We start from the raw sequence: 19,169 nt of genomic DNA on the forward strand, positions 1-19,169 counted from the left end.
AGCATTCCTTCCTCCCCCCCCCCCCCCCCTCTCTCTCTCTCTCTCACACACACACACACACACACACACCCCCTCACAGCCCAGTGGGTTCCAAAGGGTGTTAAGCCCTGTTATGAATCACTCTGGGATAGGCCAGATCCCACTCGCAACAGCACCAATACAAGTTTTGCCATTGACTTCAGAAGGCTGGGGCTCCAACAACCCCCAGTCTTTGAACAGTTCAGCTTCAGCGGGGGAGTAGTGAGGCTCTGGTGACTCACAAGGACTTCCCACTTTGCTCCCGGTAGTGTAACACTGCACCCATAGAATAGCAGTGGCACAGTCTGAACCCATTTGGATAGGGGGCAAAAGGAGGGCTGGTGTACCAAGCAGACTTGATGGGCCACCGATCTCACCAGTTACCTCAGCTATGCATGGATACTGGGCCAGGCTCCAAAGCATATCAGGGTCAGGCATTTTAGGCTTCAGCATAGTCCTGGCAGGATGGTGTCCCCTCTCTGAGTTACGGCAGAACTCACACTCCCATGGTAATAGAAGCAAGAGAGGGGCAAACACTACCCTCTAACCACCATATAAAGCCACTTGACAGCACTGCCTCCTAACATGGGTGCTGCTCATGCACGTGTGCTTTTGCTCTCTGGACCAGGCAGCCCATACACTCCACCCGAGGGCATCCTACCACTCAGCAAAACTGACTTTCCCCCCCCCCCCCCCGCCACCATTGTTGCTGTGCCTGGGCAATGTCCACTCAGCTCGAGCAGCTTAACCCTTAGGATGTTGGCATTTTCCAGAGGACCATCCCAAATAAGTCCTCAGGAGGACATGTTCAGTTACAGAGTCTCCAAAGGGTTAATTCAGGTCGAGGAGCAGATAGTATCAGTGTGCACGGAGCTGCAGCCCTGCCCATAATATGCAAACCCATGCCAGCCACGCCCTGCACACAGAGCCCCTCCCCACTCCTGACCAGCTGCATTGGGAGATTTGCCTACTCAGGATATTTATAGGAAGACCAGAAATTAAGTTTGTGTTGTAGCAGTGACCCTATATGCTCCAGGGGGAGGTGCCTGGAGAGACCCATGTAGTCTGGAGGAAGCAGTAACTGTGGAGGCACACCTAGGCAGCTGAATTCCCACCATGAACTGCATAGCCAACTAAACTGCTACCCCTGAGAACATACTGCTACCTATGCCCTTCCTCCATCTCCCTCACTTCCCGCCCCACAGCCAGCAACACAAACATACATAAAGGGAATTTACATTAGCAAGAGGGGAGGGGAGCTGTAGCCCAAAACTCATGTCAGCTCCATCCAAAGAAAAGTGCTTCTTCACCTGCAACACCTCTAAACACAGCAGAAGTGCAGAGAGATCTTCAACCCCAGGTCTCTGGCCATGCAGCAGCATAGAGCAGTAGCTACCAGCCCAGACCTCTGCTCTGCTATCCATCTATTATCAGTGCAATAAATCACTGGGTGGGGGGTGAACATAGCAGGGCTTTTCCATCTGCAGCATCTATGGTGCTATGTGTGATCAGGATATTAAGAGTTCCTTCTTCAACCATCAAGCCTAAGTCAACCCCTGGCACAATCCTCCCTATCCTGTCCCAGGAGAGTGACCTGTACATACAGCACACCATAGCAACCACAGCAATTATGCCATGGAAATCCACAGGGTCACAGAGAGACAGAGAGAGAGAGTTGCCAAAACAACTAGGACACTTAAAGACAGGAGCAAACCATGGGCATTTGTGTGTGTGTGAGATGGGGGAGCAGGAACCAGAATGTACCACGCTTGAGGAAACGTGAGATGAGTGCCTCCTAAAAAAGAAAAATCTTACATTTTGCATTTGCAAAGATTTATTATATTAAATTGCTTAAATAAGTTAATCAACTTAATCTAAAGCAGGAAACTATTTATCCAGCTGTGTAGCTGGTGAGGACCACTCTTGAGGATTAAAGACAGCATCTGGCCTACAATTTGGTGAGTCTGCATGACTGGACAGCACATCAGTAACTAGAGTCTAGATTTATTCCCATTGCCTTCTTGGTTCGTTATGCTCTTTCCTGGTCTCTCTCTCCTCTCTCACACACAAAACAATAATCACCACACCAACGTCTATACAGAGTTGTTTGACCTGTGAACATCTGAAGGAGGAAGATTTCTAAAGGAGTATGAGTAAGATTGTAAATACCAACTAGCACTTCGACTTACAAAGCACAGGCCTCAAAATGGGTAGGACTGGGGGAGAACCGACTTCATCATCCCAATGGGGAAATGGAGGCTGAGAGATGAAGGTTCAGAAAAGCATCTACTGAGACACCAAGGCCCTGATTTGTGGACGTGCCACGCACACACAACTCCAGATGAAGTGATTGGGAACTGTGCATGCTCAGCACCTCTGAGCATCAGATCCAAGATGATTCGAAGTGGGCCACTGAAATCTGAAGCACCAAGAAATAAGAATCCGAGATCCCTTCTGAGCCTGTTCCCCAAATGACTTGCCCGAAGCCCCACCGTGAGTTTATACAGACTAGAGCCGAAGTCTCCTGGTGCTCTGGACAGGAAGAGGTTTTCAAAGCTAACCTCATTGTTTTTAGGACATCTTCCTCCACACTAATGAGATTTGGCAAATCTCAATCACATGTGTGGGGATCTGAGGGAAGGGTTGGGGGGAGAAAGAGACTTAATTCATATTTTAAAAGACTCCCCTGTCCCCCTGCACAGTGGTACATTCCATTGCCTTACCAAAAAAAAAAAAAAACCCCAGCCCCCTGGTATATTATTACTCCCTAGGCTCAGGATGCCAGTATTTGGGGGAAATTAAAGAGAGAGGCGGCAAAGGGGGTGCAAATGAGCCTCACTAGAGCAGTGGCCAGATCCAGAGCCCATGGAGCACAGCTGCTCAGAGCCAAGAGGCAGGTGTATGAAATGACCTGGGGGAGGTACATGCCATTTTGCCTCTTTTCTCCCCTCACTGGCTGGACGGGAGGGGGAATAAATTCCATCTCTTGCCAGGTGAGAGAGTCCCAGGAAAGACTCTAGAACACCTAACTGGAGCTTTCAATCTACATGCTTCTTTAAGACTCTGTGGGGCTGCCCTACCCCTCAAATGATGAGTGCCTCCTTGCCCACTCTCTCCGGGGATATTGCTGCCCACCCCTCATTCCCCCTGGCTCTCCTTAGCGCCTGCTTTGGGGGAGCTAGGGGGCTGGAACACAGGCTGTCCTGGCCCCCTGCATGGGCGATCTGGAGCTTCCTGAAGGAGTTGGGATCAGAGAAGAGTGGTGAGTTTGGATCGCATAGGCAGCGGGATAAACTTGACATCAACTCCTGCTGGGTTCACACCTCTCCTCTCCCAACACAAAGCAGGGGTTTCTGCACATGTCCCTGAGGAGAGACCACACGAGCTCATGACATGTAGGAAAGTGGGAATCCGCCCCAAAGCAGCTCTGCCTCTCCCTCCGCCCCCAAGAAGACACGGTTACAAACAAGAATGTAATCTTATAAAAGACACAGAATGGATACGGCTACATGTCACTTTGCAAACAATAAATGTGATCCCGCCCCTCTCCCCCCCAAGCCATCTGTCCCAGACTTAGTCACCACCCCCCACCCTGCCTCCAGACTGAGCTGGCCCACGTAGACTCCACCCAAAGCCTAGGAGCCGATTATTTGGCCAGACCACGTCTCGTGCTTTGTGTGCGGGGCCAAGTTGGTGAGCACCACCTCCACAGCCTGGAACTTCTGGTTCTTGGGTGGAATGGGGCAAATTTTGTATGTGACCTCGTCTCCTTCCATGGGGACATACTCCCCCTCGATGCTGGAAGAGAGGAAGACATGGCAGATCGTTAGGGGCTGAAACGAGACATAAGCCAAAAAAAAATAATCAGGAACTAATGATGTCCTTGGTCACAGGCTGCTCTTGGGGAAGTGGGGACAAATGCTTCATTCCTGAAGACCTGACATCAAGTGTGCCCTTTCTATAGGGGTGGGCAGAGCTGCAGTGATAGCCCTTCCTCTCCCTGGCTACAGGATGATGCCATGAGGGGCTCTGGCACCAGGCTGAGTCCCGCTATCTGGGGTCCTTCAATAGGGCAAAAGCAAGCTCACACCTGTGGCATTCGGGCCCCTGACTCCCTGGGCCCCTTTGGAAATCCCAGCCTTAGTGAATGTTTTGCTGCGGTAGGACACAGGATTCAGACTCCTGGAGAAGGTTTTATCCCCAGAACAGGTACTGCCCAGCCAGCAGCAGCCTGTGCACTTCACCACCACACACTATGCCTCCAACCTAGAGAGCCCAGTTCTGGAAAGGGGCAGGGCAAAGTAGAGTCCTCCCGTCCCTCCCCCCGGAGATTTTGGCCTGTCCTAGGCCTCCATAACCAATCTCATCAGCTAGCCCTCATGCCTCAGTTAACACCCATCATCAAAGCTATTTGTGTGATGTGAACGCATCTCCACAACAAACGTACCTGAGATCTCCCTGGCCCCCTCTAGCCCAAACTCACTTCTCACAGGCCCCAAACAGCCATTAAGTGGCAACAATTTCTGGTCATTCCCATCTATTGTTACCAGTGACCTCCAAGTTAAAGGATCCTGTCCCATTCGCAGTCCCCTCAGACATCCAGTCCTCCCAGACCTAGCAATGCCCTCAAGGTGAAAGGCTCTATATCCCACTCCCTACAGAACTCACTCAGACACGTGTACAAATATGTCCTCTGTGCCGTTCTCTGGAGTGATGAAGCCGTGGCCCTGGGAGCGTGAGAACTGCTTACAGACACCCTTGAAGACAGGGCCAGCAGAGGCACGAGCCGTCCTAGGGAAGGAGAGAGGAGTGGGGAAGAGGTGAAGTAGTCTCACAGTTGGCACCTCAAGAGACACCATTGGGCAGTGCCACTTAAAGGAGCCAGACCAATCAGTCTCAACACATCTTTAGTCCAGGAGAGGGTTGTGTCACCACTTTTCTAAACAACATGGTGTCCCTTACCATTAGGATCATGGTCTTGTGTTCCCAGGACCACTGAACTGGCAGTCCAGGGGGTAATGAGTATCTTTTATATATTCCATCTGCCAAGAAGCTAGATACTAAAGTGACTGGTGCTCTTAATACCAGAGTTAGAACCGCACACTGGGGATAAAGAAGAGAGTTTGTTTGAAAGTGTCAGTTGTTTACAGGGTCTTCTGGTTGCCATGGACACCACTCAGTTTAGCAGGACAGACACTGTTAATCACATTCTCGCTGAAGATCAAGGTTGCAATTACAATCAGGAGGCAGATTTTTAGGGCCCTCATCTGCCAGAAGTGGCTTTCCACAACAGACAATCCCAAACCCAGCCAGACCCAGGTATTACTGGCGCTGCAGCGGAGAGGTAGTGGGTGGAAGAGGAAAAGCCTGGGTCAGAAATCAGGCAGCTATTTACAAAATTAACAGACCATAGCCAGTCAATAGCCTCCCTTCGAGGGGGGCAGGTAGATCAGTCACTACGCGACTGAAAGGGCTGGGCCACCTATGTCACACAGAGCACTTCTCTCAACCTCTGCTCCATGTGCTGCACACGGGGGGCCGCATCCACACACTCACCATGTCAGGTGGCCACCAGCTAGGGAGGCAGCAGCCCAGGGTGCCACAGCGGCACCACTGGAATAGCACTCTGAGTGCCAATCACCCACCAAAGTGCCAGTCCCAGACAGCTCTTCACCAGCCCTGGAGCATCTGCCTATCTGCTCCCCCACTCCTGCTAAGGGGCAACTCCCATTTTTATTCAGTTGAGGGGGAGGGGTATGTGGGGGAGGGGTCCTTGGCAGCCTAGAATCCTTTGCATCCGTTACCTCAGGACCTCCTTTGAACCATCACTAACTAGTGCAGAGGGTTCTAGGAGGGAGGGGGACTGAAGTTAGATGCACCTGCCGTGTGCTTTTGAGTGGGTACCGCTACCTCTGTTTAGAGGAGGAGATGACAGTAGGGAACCAGTTGGGTGGGTGGAAGTAAGGGAGCTATTTGTGGAGGCCTCAGATCCCCTCCTTGCCTAGGGCACCCGGGGACACGGGTTTGAGTTTGCTCACCATGAGCATTGTTGGGGTGTAACAATACATGCACACGTACCCCTTCGCAGAGACCACAGGGCAAGTGCCAGCTCAGTTACACATAAGCTGTTCCCCCGTCTGCAGCACACACTCAAAAACACACTCTTCACAGCCGTGCCTCCCCTGGCTTCCTAGTCCTTGTGTGTATGCATCATCCAGATCAGCACAGCTCCGGGAATACCTGCTTGTCTGTGAGCTACTGTGGTTGAACCAGCTAAGGGAGACCACCCCAGTGGGTGTCTGGGTGTGATCACACACAAACAGCAGCTACAATCTCTCCCATTGCTCCCCCACATTGGAGCTGTTCACAAGATTTTTATACTCTGCCCTATTGCCCCTTGTGCAGTGACCACCCCGTCCGACCCTCAGCAGCATAAGCCAGATACTTACGCAGAGTATGTTCTGGTTCTTTTGGTGGGGAGGGGGCTGGGCAGGTCCCGGAGGAGAAGATTGCCCCGCTCCCAGATCCGACTTCCCTCCCGGTGAAAGGGGAAGGTGGGCCAGACAGGCGACTTCGGGGAGTGGAGGGTTGGGACTGTCGGAGGGGTGGTTGGGTCTGACGACATGGCGTGGCTGGCAGGATGATCCGTCTTTTGGAGGGGAAAGTGGCAACAGGAAGGAGAAAGCGAGCTCACAGTTTTGGCTCTTACTTCAACCTATAGTACAAAGCAGAGAAAGACGGTCTAACATACAGGGAACAGACTGTGTGCTCTGCAGCCAATTGCCCCCCCTCTCTCTCATTGCATCCTATCTCATAGGATGAACAGGGCCAGGCCTGGCCAGTGCTTGAGCTGGAGATCAGCAAGGAGAAGCTGGGTGCTGTAGAGGTGATGTTGGCAACATGGTAGGTGGTGGCGTTCCCTGTGAGTCTGTACAGACCCCAAAGCCCCAGTGCGCTGTAACAGCATGGAGGTGCGGGCAGGGTGGGAATGGGTCGCAGACCTGGGGACAAGGGTGCTGGTTGTTTTTGAAATCAAGCTGGGTCACAGTGGGGCATGCTTTAAGCACAGCTTTTTACAAAAGCTCCTGTGTCATATCGCTCCTGCAGCCGCCAGACTGGGCTCCACACCCCCACAGATGCAGGCACAACCCACTCATCACCCCCCCCCCCCAATATCGTCCCTTCCCTCTGGAACCCACACTGTTCTCACAAGAGGGGAGGGCAAAGGAGAAAGTGGAAAGCAGCCATCAGCTCTGGGTAGTCCCAAATCCTCCTCTCCTCCTGTGAGCAATAGGACGGTCATGGCTCCACCCCCCTCCCTCCCTGCAGCATCCAGCCTGGGAAGGGGCAGAGGGGACCCTGTTCCCACCCCTCACTGGCCTGGGAAAGGAGATAAAGAACCCCAGGAGCTGCAGGAGGAGCAGAGGTGAGGCTGGGGACAGAATTGGTGGGGCCAGAATCACTTGCTGGGCAGGTGAATGGACACATATGGGGGTGATGAGACCCCCTACATACGTTTGTCAGATCACTTAAGCACTGGGTACAGTTTGTAAACCAAGGTGTGTGTGGGGGGAAATCAAGGTAATCTCTCCCCCCTTCCCCCTCTTGTGGTTAGAAAATATCCATCTGTGGCTGCTGCTGCAGGGACCCATGTCCTTGAAGAGATGGGCCCCATCCAGAAAGCGACTAGGCTAGATAGAGCTGCAAGAACTGCCGCTGGCTGCCCATTTGACTCAATTTTATTGACTTTGCTGTCATCTTGAGGGACCCGTCTCCAATCCCTTTACTGCTGAGAGTCAGAGCTGCAGGAGGGATCAAAACCTTGTTACTTCTGCTTGAAGGAACCTTCAGATATTCTCTATGTAGGGGCTGGGGAGGAATTTTCCCGACAACTTGCCTAGTGAATTTAGGAGGATTTAGCTCCACTACCTCCATTGCAATGAATGTGAGCTGTGCAGCTAAATCCCATAGCAGGCTTTGAAAATTTCATCCTATAGAACAGAGCTACTGGTAACTCCCACTGGTTAGACATATGGGGTGGGACTTTTCACATGTGGTTTAGGGCAGGGCTATGCTAGAAACTTTTGCAGGTATAGTAAATTCAGTTGGGGTTGGATTTTTGTGTGACATTTCTATACCAGCAAAAGGCCTAGTGTAGCAGTGGTTGTACCAGCATAAAAGTTGGTAGTAAATATTAGCTTTATGATTTATAGTGTTAAACTCTCATCATTGTTATATGCTAACCAAAGTCCTTTTTATGTCGTGAATCAAAATATTTAGTGCCTTATATCTACTGAAATGGAAAAGTACTTGGTCCTTCAATTGAACCTAATGGGTGAAGGAAACACTGAATTCAGTAATGGAATGTGTATAATCTTTTACCCTGACCTTACTAATATAGCCAGACACCCAGGGAAGGAACCCCTCAAAACTAATGAAAGGTACTTACAGAAGTATGTTATAATAAATAAGACTGGGTAATTTGTAAGGAATGCTTATGATCTAATTATGTTCTCTGAGCAATAAGAGGTACTTGTGATTGCAAATGTTTTCTGTAAGGGGTGAAATAATGACCCACTGAAAGGTGTTTTTAACTCATTAAGAACTGCCAGCTACCATAAATGTCAGTAATAATGACACTGCTCTACAGCCAAAATGCTTCTGAAATAAATGTAGTCAAACTTAACTAATTCTGGGTCACTGAGAATGAAAATGATGCTTAAAATTGTTGATTGGCTCTAGTTTTCAAGATATGCTATTGGGTCAGTATATACGATCCTTGACTTGGGAATGGCGGAGGATAAGTGAGTTATAAAGGGAAGGGATCTCAATTTAAACCAGAAATAACTAAAATACATCTTTGACTGGATCTATGAATAAATCTATGACTGGGTTTGGACAGTACTTGCTTTTTAGGCAAAACAATGAATGATGCAATCTGAAGCTGGTATTGCGTCATACATGATATGAATTGCATCATGTTATTCCTAGAAGTCATGGATAATGCAATCATAACGAAGCTTACATCACTCTGCTGAACAAATTGCCCTATATCAGCTCTAGAAATCATACAGTGTCGTGCTCTCTTATTTGTCAGTGTTTGATTTTGCAAAGGGACACATTTCTGTTTAGCCAAAGTGCGCAGAGATGCCTCGTACTTGTGTGAACAGTGCAGATAACTTCTGCTATGTTTGTGGTGAAGTGACTTTTGCATCACAAAAGCGCAGTATAACCACTATGGTTAAGAAAGCCTATCACCTTTATTTTGGCTGCAAAATTGGAGATCAGGACAAGAGGTGGGCCCCACACATATGCTGCAACACTTGTGCAACAAATCTTCGCCAGTGATTGAACGGGAAAAGGAAATCTATGCCTTTTGCAGTGCCAATGATTTGGAGAGAGCCAACAGATCATACCAGCAATTGTTACTTCTGCATGGTGCCTCCAGTTGGGAAAGGTGTGCCAAAGAAGAAAAAGTGGATTGTGCATTATCCAAATATTCCATCAGCTATATGCCCAGTATCCCACGGAGAAGGACTGCCGGTTCCTGATGCACCAGAATCATTCTCACTTGAGTCAGAGGAGGAAGAGTAAGAGGATGAAACTTCTGGTCCTGAACCATCAATGTCACAGGACCCCCATTTTCTCCCATCCTCCTCCTCTGAACCACACCTCATAAGACAAGGTGAACTGAATGACCTTGTCAGGGATTTGGAACTACCCAAGAGTAAGGCAGAGCTCTTGGGCTCCAGACTACAGCAGTGGAATCTCCTGGCAGGTGATGTTAGGGTTTCCATGTTCTGTGACCGTCAAAAGGATCTTGTCCCATTCTTCTTCATGGAAGGTGATCTTGTAGCCTGCAACAACATCGATGGTGTGATGGCAGCCCTCAACATCGTTCACACTCCAGATGAGTGGAGACTGTTCATTGATTCATCGAAGACGAGTCTTAAAGCTGTTTTACTGCATAATGGCAATGTTTTGTCATCAATTCCAGTTGGTCATGCAGTCCATATGAAGGAAACCTATGACAACATGAAACAACTTTTGAGGTGCATAAACTATGACCAACACCAGTGGCAGCTTTGTGGCGATTTGAAGGTTGTTGCTCTCTTGCTTGATCTGCAGACTGGATATACAAAGTACTGCTGTTTTCTCTGCGAATGGGATAGTTGTGCAAGAGATTCCCACTACATCAAGAAAGACTGGCCACTCCGACAGTCATTGGAGCCTGGGAGGAAAAGTGTTCAGCATCCACCACTTGTTGAATCAAGGAAGATTTTGTTACCACCCTTATACATCAAGCTGGGTCTGATGAAGAACTTTGTCAAGGCCATTGACAAAACACAAGCAACTTTCAAGTACCTCCGTGGAAAATGTCCAAGGTTAAGTGAAGCTAAGATAAAGGAAGATGTCTCTGTTGGTCCTCAGATTCGTGAACTTCTTCGAGATGATGCATTTGCCCATGCACTGCGTGGCAAGGAAAAGACGGCATGGAAAGCCTTCCAGGTAGTGGCAATAAATTTTCTCGGAAACAACAAGGCAGACAACTACAGGTTGTTGGTGGAAAACCTCCTCAAGGCATACAAAAGCCTTGGTTGCAACATGTCACTAAAGATACATTTTTTGCACGCTCATCTAGATTTTTTTCCACCGAACGGCGGAGCAGTGAGCGACGAGCGATTTCACCAGGACATTGCAACAGTGGAGAAACGCTATCAGGGCAAATGGAGCCCATCAATGCTTGCAGACTATTGCTGGACAGTGACAAGAGATGCTCCATTTAATGAATACAAGAGACAAGCCAAGAAGCGCCGAGTAGACACTGAATAGGACTAAACTATGTACATAATAGTTTTTTGCCTTTTGTTTCATAATACATTTTATTTATATAACCCTTTTGCTGATTTTTAAAGTGTTACATAAACAGGACAGGTGAAATATTATCATGTAAAGCAACCATAAACACATGAAAAGACCTAGGTTTACAATTTATGATTAAAACTCTACTATCTACACAATATACATAGACATAAAATGTAAAAACGTAAATATCTTAGAAACAGTAGCCAGTTGTTTTAATTGTCATATTTGACTTCAGCACATCAAAATACATAATAAATAGCACATTTTATCTCTGAAGCAGACAACTTCTCAAAAATTGTAGACCAGTGTGACCAGATCAGAAAGCCCTTTAGTCTAACTCAGTCATGGAACCTGGGACAGCCATGACAGAAATGCCATAAGTAAATAGGTAAGATAAGGTATCAAAAGCAAAACAGGGTGAAACTAATCATGGAAAGTATTTTTCCCTCCAAAAAGGCATTTCTTTGTCTCACACCATATAAAGGGACAGAGGTTTGGGGAGTTAGATTGGGAATGAACACTGCCAGCATTCTAGCAGGTACAGAGGAAGGGCCCAAACTACCTTCTCCACACCATCTACAGGGTGTGGGAAGACATGTTTTCTTTCTGTATCCTGTGTGGTGCTGTATGAATCTTTGATTAAATAATTCCATTGGAGCCAGTTATTCTGACATTTTCCATTGTTATTACATTCCAACACACCACAAACTACTTTTATCAGTGTAGCTTATTTTGCTTTGGGAACCAGTATAAGTTCTGCTGGCAAAAACACTCCTTTGCCAATTTAAGCTGCATCTACCCCAGGAGATACCAACACACCTTTTCTAGTGAAGACCTAGCCTAAGGAGCACAACTCCCATTGGTTTTCAGTGGGTGTTGAGTATCCAAATCTCTTTGGCCCTTTTGAAACTCTCTCCCATTGTTTTCTAAATCCCACGAGTAGATTTGAGAGGTCAGTATGGACACAATGTCCCTCTACCCCCCAGTCTCTGCTGGGATCTAGGTGCTACTGGAATACGAATAAGAGTTTCTATACTAGCATTCAGAAATGTATCTGCCGTTGGAGGAAACAAACCCTTATCCTCCCTCCCAACCCATCTCCGTAAGCTTTGTGAACATCAAGACATGTAGAATGGGCCAACTCAAAATTAGCCAAAGGAAAGTGAACCCCATGGAAGCTGTTCTATTGAATAGACTCGTCTCCGTTTTTGTCTTGTCATCCCAGATTCACGCTGTGCCTCACAAACTGGAATTGACGTCGATTACATTGTTGTCACCACCTCTTTCTTTTAACGGTCTTCTCCATTTCCGTTGCCTTCCCACTTAATCTCCTATAGCTAAGCTAATCATCTCAAGTTATTTTTTCCCCACACCAGAAAGAAAAAGAGCTAGAACAGTATCTAGTGATGGTTCTGTAAGCTGAGGTACCCGTGCCCCATCCTTCCTCTTCTACCAGGGGCTTACCCAGACACTTTCCAGATGCTGGAAAGCCCTGGAGGGACCCCTCAAGGATACTCAGGCAATAGAAAGTCACAATGCAGTTGTGGAACCCCCATCACTGGAGGGGTTTAAGAACAGGCTGGGCAGACACCTGGCGGGGTGATCTAGATATCCTTGGTGCTGCCTCAGCGCAGGGCGCTGGACTAGATGACCTTTCAAGGTCCCTTCCAGCCCTACATTTCTGTGATTCTATGCCTTTTTGAGGGAAATGTGCTGCAGAGTGACTATTCACCAGACTCCCCACTCAGCCTGGCCTGCCCACGCACATAACATCTTCACTGAGCCAGAGAGAGTCCAACTTTTAAAGAAACCCATCAGTTTATTGCTTTAGAAAAGTTGTGCTTGTCCTGGGACTTGGCAATAGCACATTGACCTGCCTGTCGCTTAACCTCCCTGTGCCTCCATTTCCCCTCCTACCCTTTGCCTCAGCCATTTACATTGTAAATTCTTCAGGACAAGGACTCTGTGCTGCTGTACAGTGTCTAGCACAACTGAGCCCCCCCATCTCAATCAGGGCACTAGATACTAACATAACGCTAACGCTAACAATTAATTTTGATTTGAACCACAGAGCAGAAGTGGATATTGAGAGTTGACTCAACACCCGGATGCCCTTTTTTGGGAGCACAGAGTTTGTTTCCCAATCCACCTTGCACGGATGGAAGAAGTAGTTTCTCTCTCTAGTTTCCCATTGTAAAGGTTTCCATGCAGATTTTAAGCTCCTCTGTGCCTGCTGATGTCAGGTGGCTCTTCAGAAAGACGTAGGATCTGGACAAACTGGAGAAACGGTCTGAAGTAAATAGGATGAAATTCGATAAGGACAAATGCAAAGTACTCCATTTAGGAAAGAACAATCAGTTGCACACATACAAAATGGGAAATGACTGCCTAGGAAGGAGTACTGCGGAAAGGGATCTGGGGGTCAAAGAGGACCACAAGCTAAATATGAGTCAACAGTGCAACGCTGTTGCAAAACAAAAAACAAAAAACAAACATCATTCTGGGATATATTAGCAGGAGTATTGTAAGTAAGACACGAGAAGTAATTCTTCCGCTCTACTCTGCACTGATTAGGCCTCAACTGGCGTATTGTGGCCAGTTCTGGGTGCCACATTTCAGGAAAGATGTGGACAAATTGGAGAAAGTCCAGGGAAGAGCAACAAAAATGATGAAAGGTCTAGAAAACGTGACCTATGAGGGAAGATTGAAAAAAATTGGGTTTGTTTAGTCTGGAGAAGAGAAGACAAGACAGAGAGGGGACATGATAACAGTTTTCAAATACATAAAAGGTTGTTACCAGGAGGAGGGAGAAAAATTGTTCTTCTTAACCTCTGAGGATAGCACAAGAAGCAATGGGCTTAAATTGCAGCAAGGGCGGTTTAGGTTTGACACTAGGAAAAACTTCCTTACTGTCAGGATGGTTAAGCACTGGAATAAATTGCCTAGGGAGGTTGTGAAATCTCCGTCATTGGGGATCTTTAAGAGCAGGTTGGACAAACACCTGTCAGGAATGGTCTAGATAATACTTAGTCCTCCCTTGAGTGCAGGGGACTGGACTAGATGGCCTCTCAAGGTCCCTTCCAGTTCTATGATTCTATATATGCAGGAATGCCAACCCCACACATTCAAAAATCAGGAATTGTGAGATTGGCATAATATGAGATGTTTAAAAATTGAGGGTGGGAGAGGACCTTCTGTTTTTAGAACCTTTAGGGTTCATGTTCTCAAGCTTCTATCTGCTGCCACGAAGGCTAGAAAGTCTCACGTAACAAAGCTAGGGCTTTAAGACAGACAGCAAATTCAGAGAGACAAGCAATTAAATTGCAAGAGTTGGCAACACTCAGGTGCCGGACTTTACACTAAGAATGAGAAATCAGATACTGTTGTGGGCGATCTGGCCTCAGCTGAAATCAGAATCAGAGCCATTATCACAGGGGTGGGCAAACTATGGCCCGGGGGCCGCTTTCAGCCCCCCAGATGTTTTAATCTAGCCCTCGAGCTCCTGCTGGGGAGCAGGGTCTGGGGCTTGCCTCATTCCGCATGGCTCCCAGAAGCAGCGGCATGTCCCCCCTCTGGCTACTATGTGTAGGGGCAGCCAGGGGGCTCTGTATGCTGCCCTGGACCCAAGCGCTGCTCCCACAGCTCCCATTGGCTGGGAACCACAGCCAATGGGAGCTGCAGGGGCGGCGCCTGCAGATAGGGCAGCGTGCAGAGCCGCTTGGCCGCGCCTCTGCATAGGAGCCGGAGGGGCAGGGATATGCCGCTGCTTCTGGGAGCTGTTTGAGCTAAGCGCTGCCCAGAGCCTGGGCCCATAGGTGCCGACTCCATGGGTGCTCCGGGGCTGGCTCCCCACTGCACCCCCCTACCCCAGCTCACTTCCACCTCTGCCTCCTCCTCCCCTCCTGAGCACGACATGTGGCTGCTTTTTTCCCCCCCTCACTCCCACCGCTTGCCACTGCAAAACAGCTGTTTCACGTGACAAGCCTGGAAGGAGGGGGAGCACGGCGCACTCAGGGGATGAGGCAGGGCCGGGATGGGTATTTGGGGAGAGGTCCAATAGGGGCAGGGAGGGAGCGGGATTAGGGCAGGGTTTGGGGAAGGGGTTGGAATGGGGGCGGGACAGGGGTGGAGTCAGGGCAGGGCAGGGCAGGGCCGGGGGTGGCGCACGATCACCCACTGGCGCCATGAGAAGCTGGCACCTGTGCCTGCATCCCGATGCACTCCTGCACCCCAACCCCTGGCCCCAGCCCTGATCCCCCTCTGAATCCCTCGGTCCCAGCCCAGAGCACCCTCCTGCACCCCAAACCCACCCCAGAGCCCCCAGCCGGAGCCCTCACCCCCTCCCACACTCCAAACCCCAATTTTGTGAGCCTTCATGGCCTGTCATACAATTTCCATACCCAGATGTGGCCCTCAGGCCAAAAAGTTTGCCCACCCCTGCATTATCAGAATCCCAGAGCTAGTTGTTTACTCATTTTGAAGTCACCATGTGAGTGTGATCTCAACTGTTTTTGGCACTTGGCCCAGTTGCACAGTAATGCTAGCTCTGATGGCGCAAGAGGCATTTAGAGAGGTTATTTTTTGTACATTGCTATCCTGTTGGGCAATTCAGTGGCCTCTATTTGATGTGTATATGTGATGTCACCAGGAGGCAGCTGTTGTGGATGCATCACTTTGGGGGTTGTTTTGTTTTTAAGCTGCATTCACTTTAAGATGTGGGGAGAGCTCACCACTTCCCAAATGGAGGGGTGTCCTGGGCAAATCCCAATGGTAGTTGCAGTTGGCGCTGGGGTTTATTTCACACCTCAGACTGTTCTATGACTCTGCATTTAAACCGCTGCCATGGTCCAGTTCAAAGGCCTTTGCACTGCAGCAGCGAATGAGTGACTCCTAGGCCTCTGGTGCGGCAGACCCCTTCAGAGGTAGCAGCTCTATGGATATGCCAGAGACGAATGTATTAGCTTTATCTAATCACATGCCTGAAGTCATCCCAAACAGAACTTAACTGGCACCAGCTAGGATAAAAGTGACCATGCCCTCATGCAGTGCGGGTAAGTGGATTTCCAGGACATGCTCCACGTGAGTAGCTGTCCAACATAGAATCATAGAACTGGAAGGGACCTCAAGAGGTCTTCTAGTCCAGTCTCCTGCACTTGTGGCAGGACTAATTATTTAGACCATTAACTGACAGGTGTTTGTTCAACCTGCTCTTAAAAATCCCCAATGATGGAGATTCCACAGCCTCCCTAGGCAATTTATTCCAATGCTTAACCACCCTGACAGTTAGGAAGTTTTTCCTAATGTCCAACCTGAACCTCCCTTGCTGCAATTTAAACCCATTGCTTCTTGTTCTGGTTAACTTCTGAGGATAGGACAATTTTTCCTTTCTCTTCCTTGTAAGAGCTTTACACATACTTGAAAACTTATCATGTCCCCTCTCAGTCTTCTTTTCCAGACTAAACAAACCCAATTTTTTGTCAATCTTCCCTCATAGGTCATGTTTTCTAGACCTTTAATCATTTTTGTTGCTCTTCTCTGGACTTTCTCCAATTTGTCCACATCCTTCCTGAAATGTGGCGCCCAGAACTGGACACAATACTCCAACTCCACTCTGATTAGGCCTCAACTGAACGTAAGAATTACTTCGCGTATCTTTCTTACAACACTCCTGCTAATACATCCCAGAATGGTGTTTGCTTTTTTTGCAACTGTATAACACTGTTGACTCGTGGTCCACTATGACCCCCAGATCTCTTTCCACAGTACTTCTTCCTAGGCAGTCATTTCCCATTTTGAATGTGTACAACTGATTGTTCCTTCCCAAGTGAAGTACTTTGCATTTGTCCTTATTGAATTTCATCCTATTTACTCCAGACCATTTCTCCAGTTTGTCCAGTTCATTTTGAATGTTAATCCTATCCTCCAAAGCACTTGCACCATGCTGTGGGCATGGGAAGCAGGGCAGTTGTACAGAGGCTGCGAACGTGATGCTGTCAGGTTCCAGAAGGAAAAGTAACTTTTGTCCAGGGGAGGGGTGAGAGAAAGATACCCGCTGCCTTGGTGGGGCTCATGGGTAGATGCGGTTTGCGTGTGTTGGGGAACGAAGCTTTGAAAGGCTACCTGAGCTCCATGCCCCCAGTTTGTAATTAAACCACCAGCACCACCTCCAGCTGGGCTCATTTAACACCCCAGGAAAGCCAGAGATCTGAAATTCAGTTCCAAACTCGTGCGTAGCCTCCTGAGATAGGAACAGAGTCCTTGGTGCACGGATAAAGAAGGTCCCCTCCCCTCCACTCTGAAAAGAGAAGGTGCGGAGGGCTTTGGGGAAGTTTTCTAGGTCAGTTCCAGTTTCAGGAAGAAAGAAGCCGAGTCGAGCAGACTCCCACCCTCCTCCCACAGGTTTTGTTTTCTCTGCAAGTTGCTGAGCCCAGAACGCTGCCAGCATTCATCCTGGCTCTGCCCCAGACGACACCTGTATCCATGCCTTAACCACTTCCCATCTGCACAACTGCCATTGCCACTTGTGATCCCCCCAAACCCTTTACTCAGCTTCCCTGGGTCCTCAATACTGAGGCCATGCTGCTCTCATTCTAGGAAGTGGGCCTGGTCTATGCTAGGAGCACTTTCCCAATATACCAGCAAAGTGCTTCTAACGTGGGCGCCGCTGTACTGGCAAAGCTGTGCTTTCACTGGTATAGCCACATTGATAAGAGAGGCTTTTGCCAGCACAGCTATGACAGGCAGAGATCACAACTCATCATCACTCCCACCCTCTTTGGTGGCTTCCTCGCCATGTTCCTAACCACTTCAAACCATCCTTGGGTCCTTCCCTGGCTTCCTAGCTATCCCTCTACCCCTTCCACCTAGTCAGTGTGCAGCAGAGAGACAACAAAGTTCCAAATGGCCACAAATTTGCTATCCTGTCCCTTCTCCCAGCCCCATCCACCTTTCCTGCCTCCAACCATTCTCCTCTCACTGGAACCAGACTGGCTCACATTATAGCATGGGGGGGAGGGGGGAAGAGGGGGACTTTTTTGACCGTTTGTAGAATGTCATCTACTTCCACTGAAATGAAACGTCAGGATTAGGTAACTTCTTGCAGCATCACTCCAAAGATTGCACCAGAGCCCTCTGGCTCCTACATTCGGCAGAGGGGACTATTTCCACTTCCTTTTCCCCTATGGGGAAGCAGCAGTTGCTACAAAATGGTGCTGTACAGCCTCCTCTGGCCCGCTCCATTCTAAGAGCTGCAGGACACACACAGAGACCCAAGAGCACACCAGTTCTGAAACCGGATCAGATCTGGATTTAGCCCGACAGCCGGATTAAGCCAGCAGCACTACAGAGGTGCATCTAGGGCCCCCAGTTTCTGGAGTCACATGATTACATCAGCAGGGCAGCTTTTTGTAAATAAGAGTTTCTAGCCCTTATGGTTGGTTATGCTTGGGTCACATTTAGCAATCTAGAGCCATCTGCTGGAGTCTGCAGCCAGCCTGGAACAGTGGCTCTGAGAGGTGTGAACTGCCCCTGGCTTCTTATCTGGCTCTGGAAGAACCCTGCTAACATCACCCCCAATAAGGGATTATGGGTATGACAGGGAAGAGTGTAAGGGGCCCTGCCCTTTCACCCAAGCAGGTAGATCCTACTTGCTGAGTTAAGTACTAGGGGGATCCCAGTCTGCCACCCCTGCTTCTCCAGAGGGCAGAGAAGACAGAATCCCTGCTGTTCTCTGAAGGGTGGGGAAGAAGAGGCCCCATATTGCTGCCCCTGTCTCTCTGGGAAGGGAGTAGGGGTCCTCCTGCCATCACCAATCCAAGTGGGGGTGGAGCCACTGGGACAGAGATCCGAGAGGCCCCGTGGCCTGGGGCTATCAGGGCACAATATCTTACTTAGGGTTACCATAATCCAGCAATCAAAAAAGAGGACGGGAGGAGCCCCGCCCCTGTCCTGCCCTAGTCCCGCCCCATCCTGCCCTAGCCCCGCCCCTGCCCCTCCCACTTCGCCCCCTCAGAACCCCCAACCCTCCCCCCACTCCTTGTCCCCTGACTGCCCCCTCCTGAGACCCTCCCCCCATCCTAACTGCCCCCCTAGGACTCTACCCCCTACCTGTACCCTGATTGCCCCAACCCTTATCCACACCCCCACCTCCAGACAGACCCCTGGGACTCCCATGCCCCATCCAACCACTCCCCACCCCCTGACAGCCCCCCCCAGAACTCCCGACCCATCTAAACCCCTCTGCTCCCTATCCCGACAGCTCCGATCCCTCTCCCCACTCCTGCCCC

General features: G+C 49.2%; 1 protein-coding gene across 4 annotated transcripts in view; it reads right to left on the reverse strand.

Annotated features, from left to right (window-relative positions):
* Positions 1-44: 44 nt before the first annotated feature.
* The window catches only part of CSDC2 (cold shock domain containing C2), a 49,736-nt gene continuing 30,611 nt past the window's right edge, over positions 45-19,169 (reverse strand). For all 4 annotated transcript variants that reach the window (XM_034775393.1, XM_034775367.1, XM_034775385.1 and 1 more), the window contains 3 exons: positions 6,468-6,733; positions 4,687-4,809; positions 45-3,816 (listed from right to left, as the gene is read on the reverse strand). In XM_034775393.1, the coding sequence (XP_034631284.1) occupies positions 3,654-3,816; positions 4,687-4,809; positions 6,468-6,643 (462 nt within the window). In that variant the 5' untranslated portion in view covers positions 6,644-6,733 and the 3' untranslated portion in view covers positions 45-3,653. The remainder of the gene's footprint in view (positions 3,817-4,686; positions 4,810-6,467; positions 6,734-19,169) is intronic.

Source organism: Trachemys scripta, chromosome 1 (genome assembly GCF_013100865.1).
Source record: "Trachemys scripta elegans isolate TJP31775 chromosome 1, CAS_Tse_1.0, whole genome shotgun sequence".
In the NCBI taxonomy this organism is placed as follows: Eukaryota; Metazoa; Chordata; order Testudines; family Emydidae; genus Trachemys; species Trachemys scripta.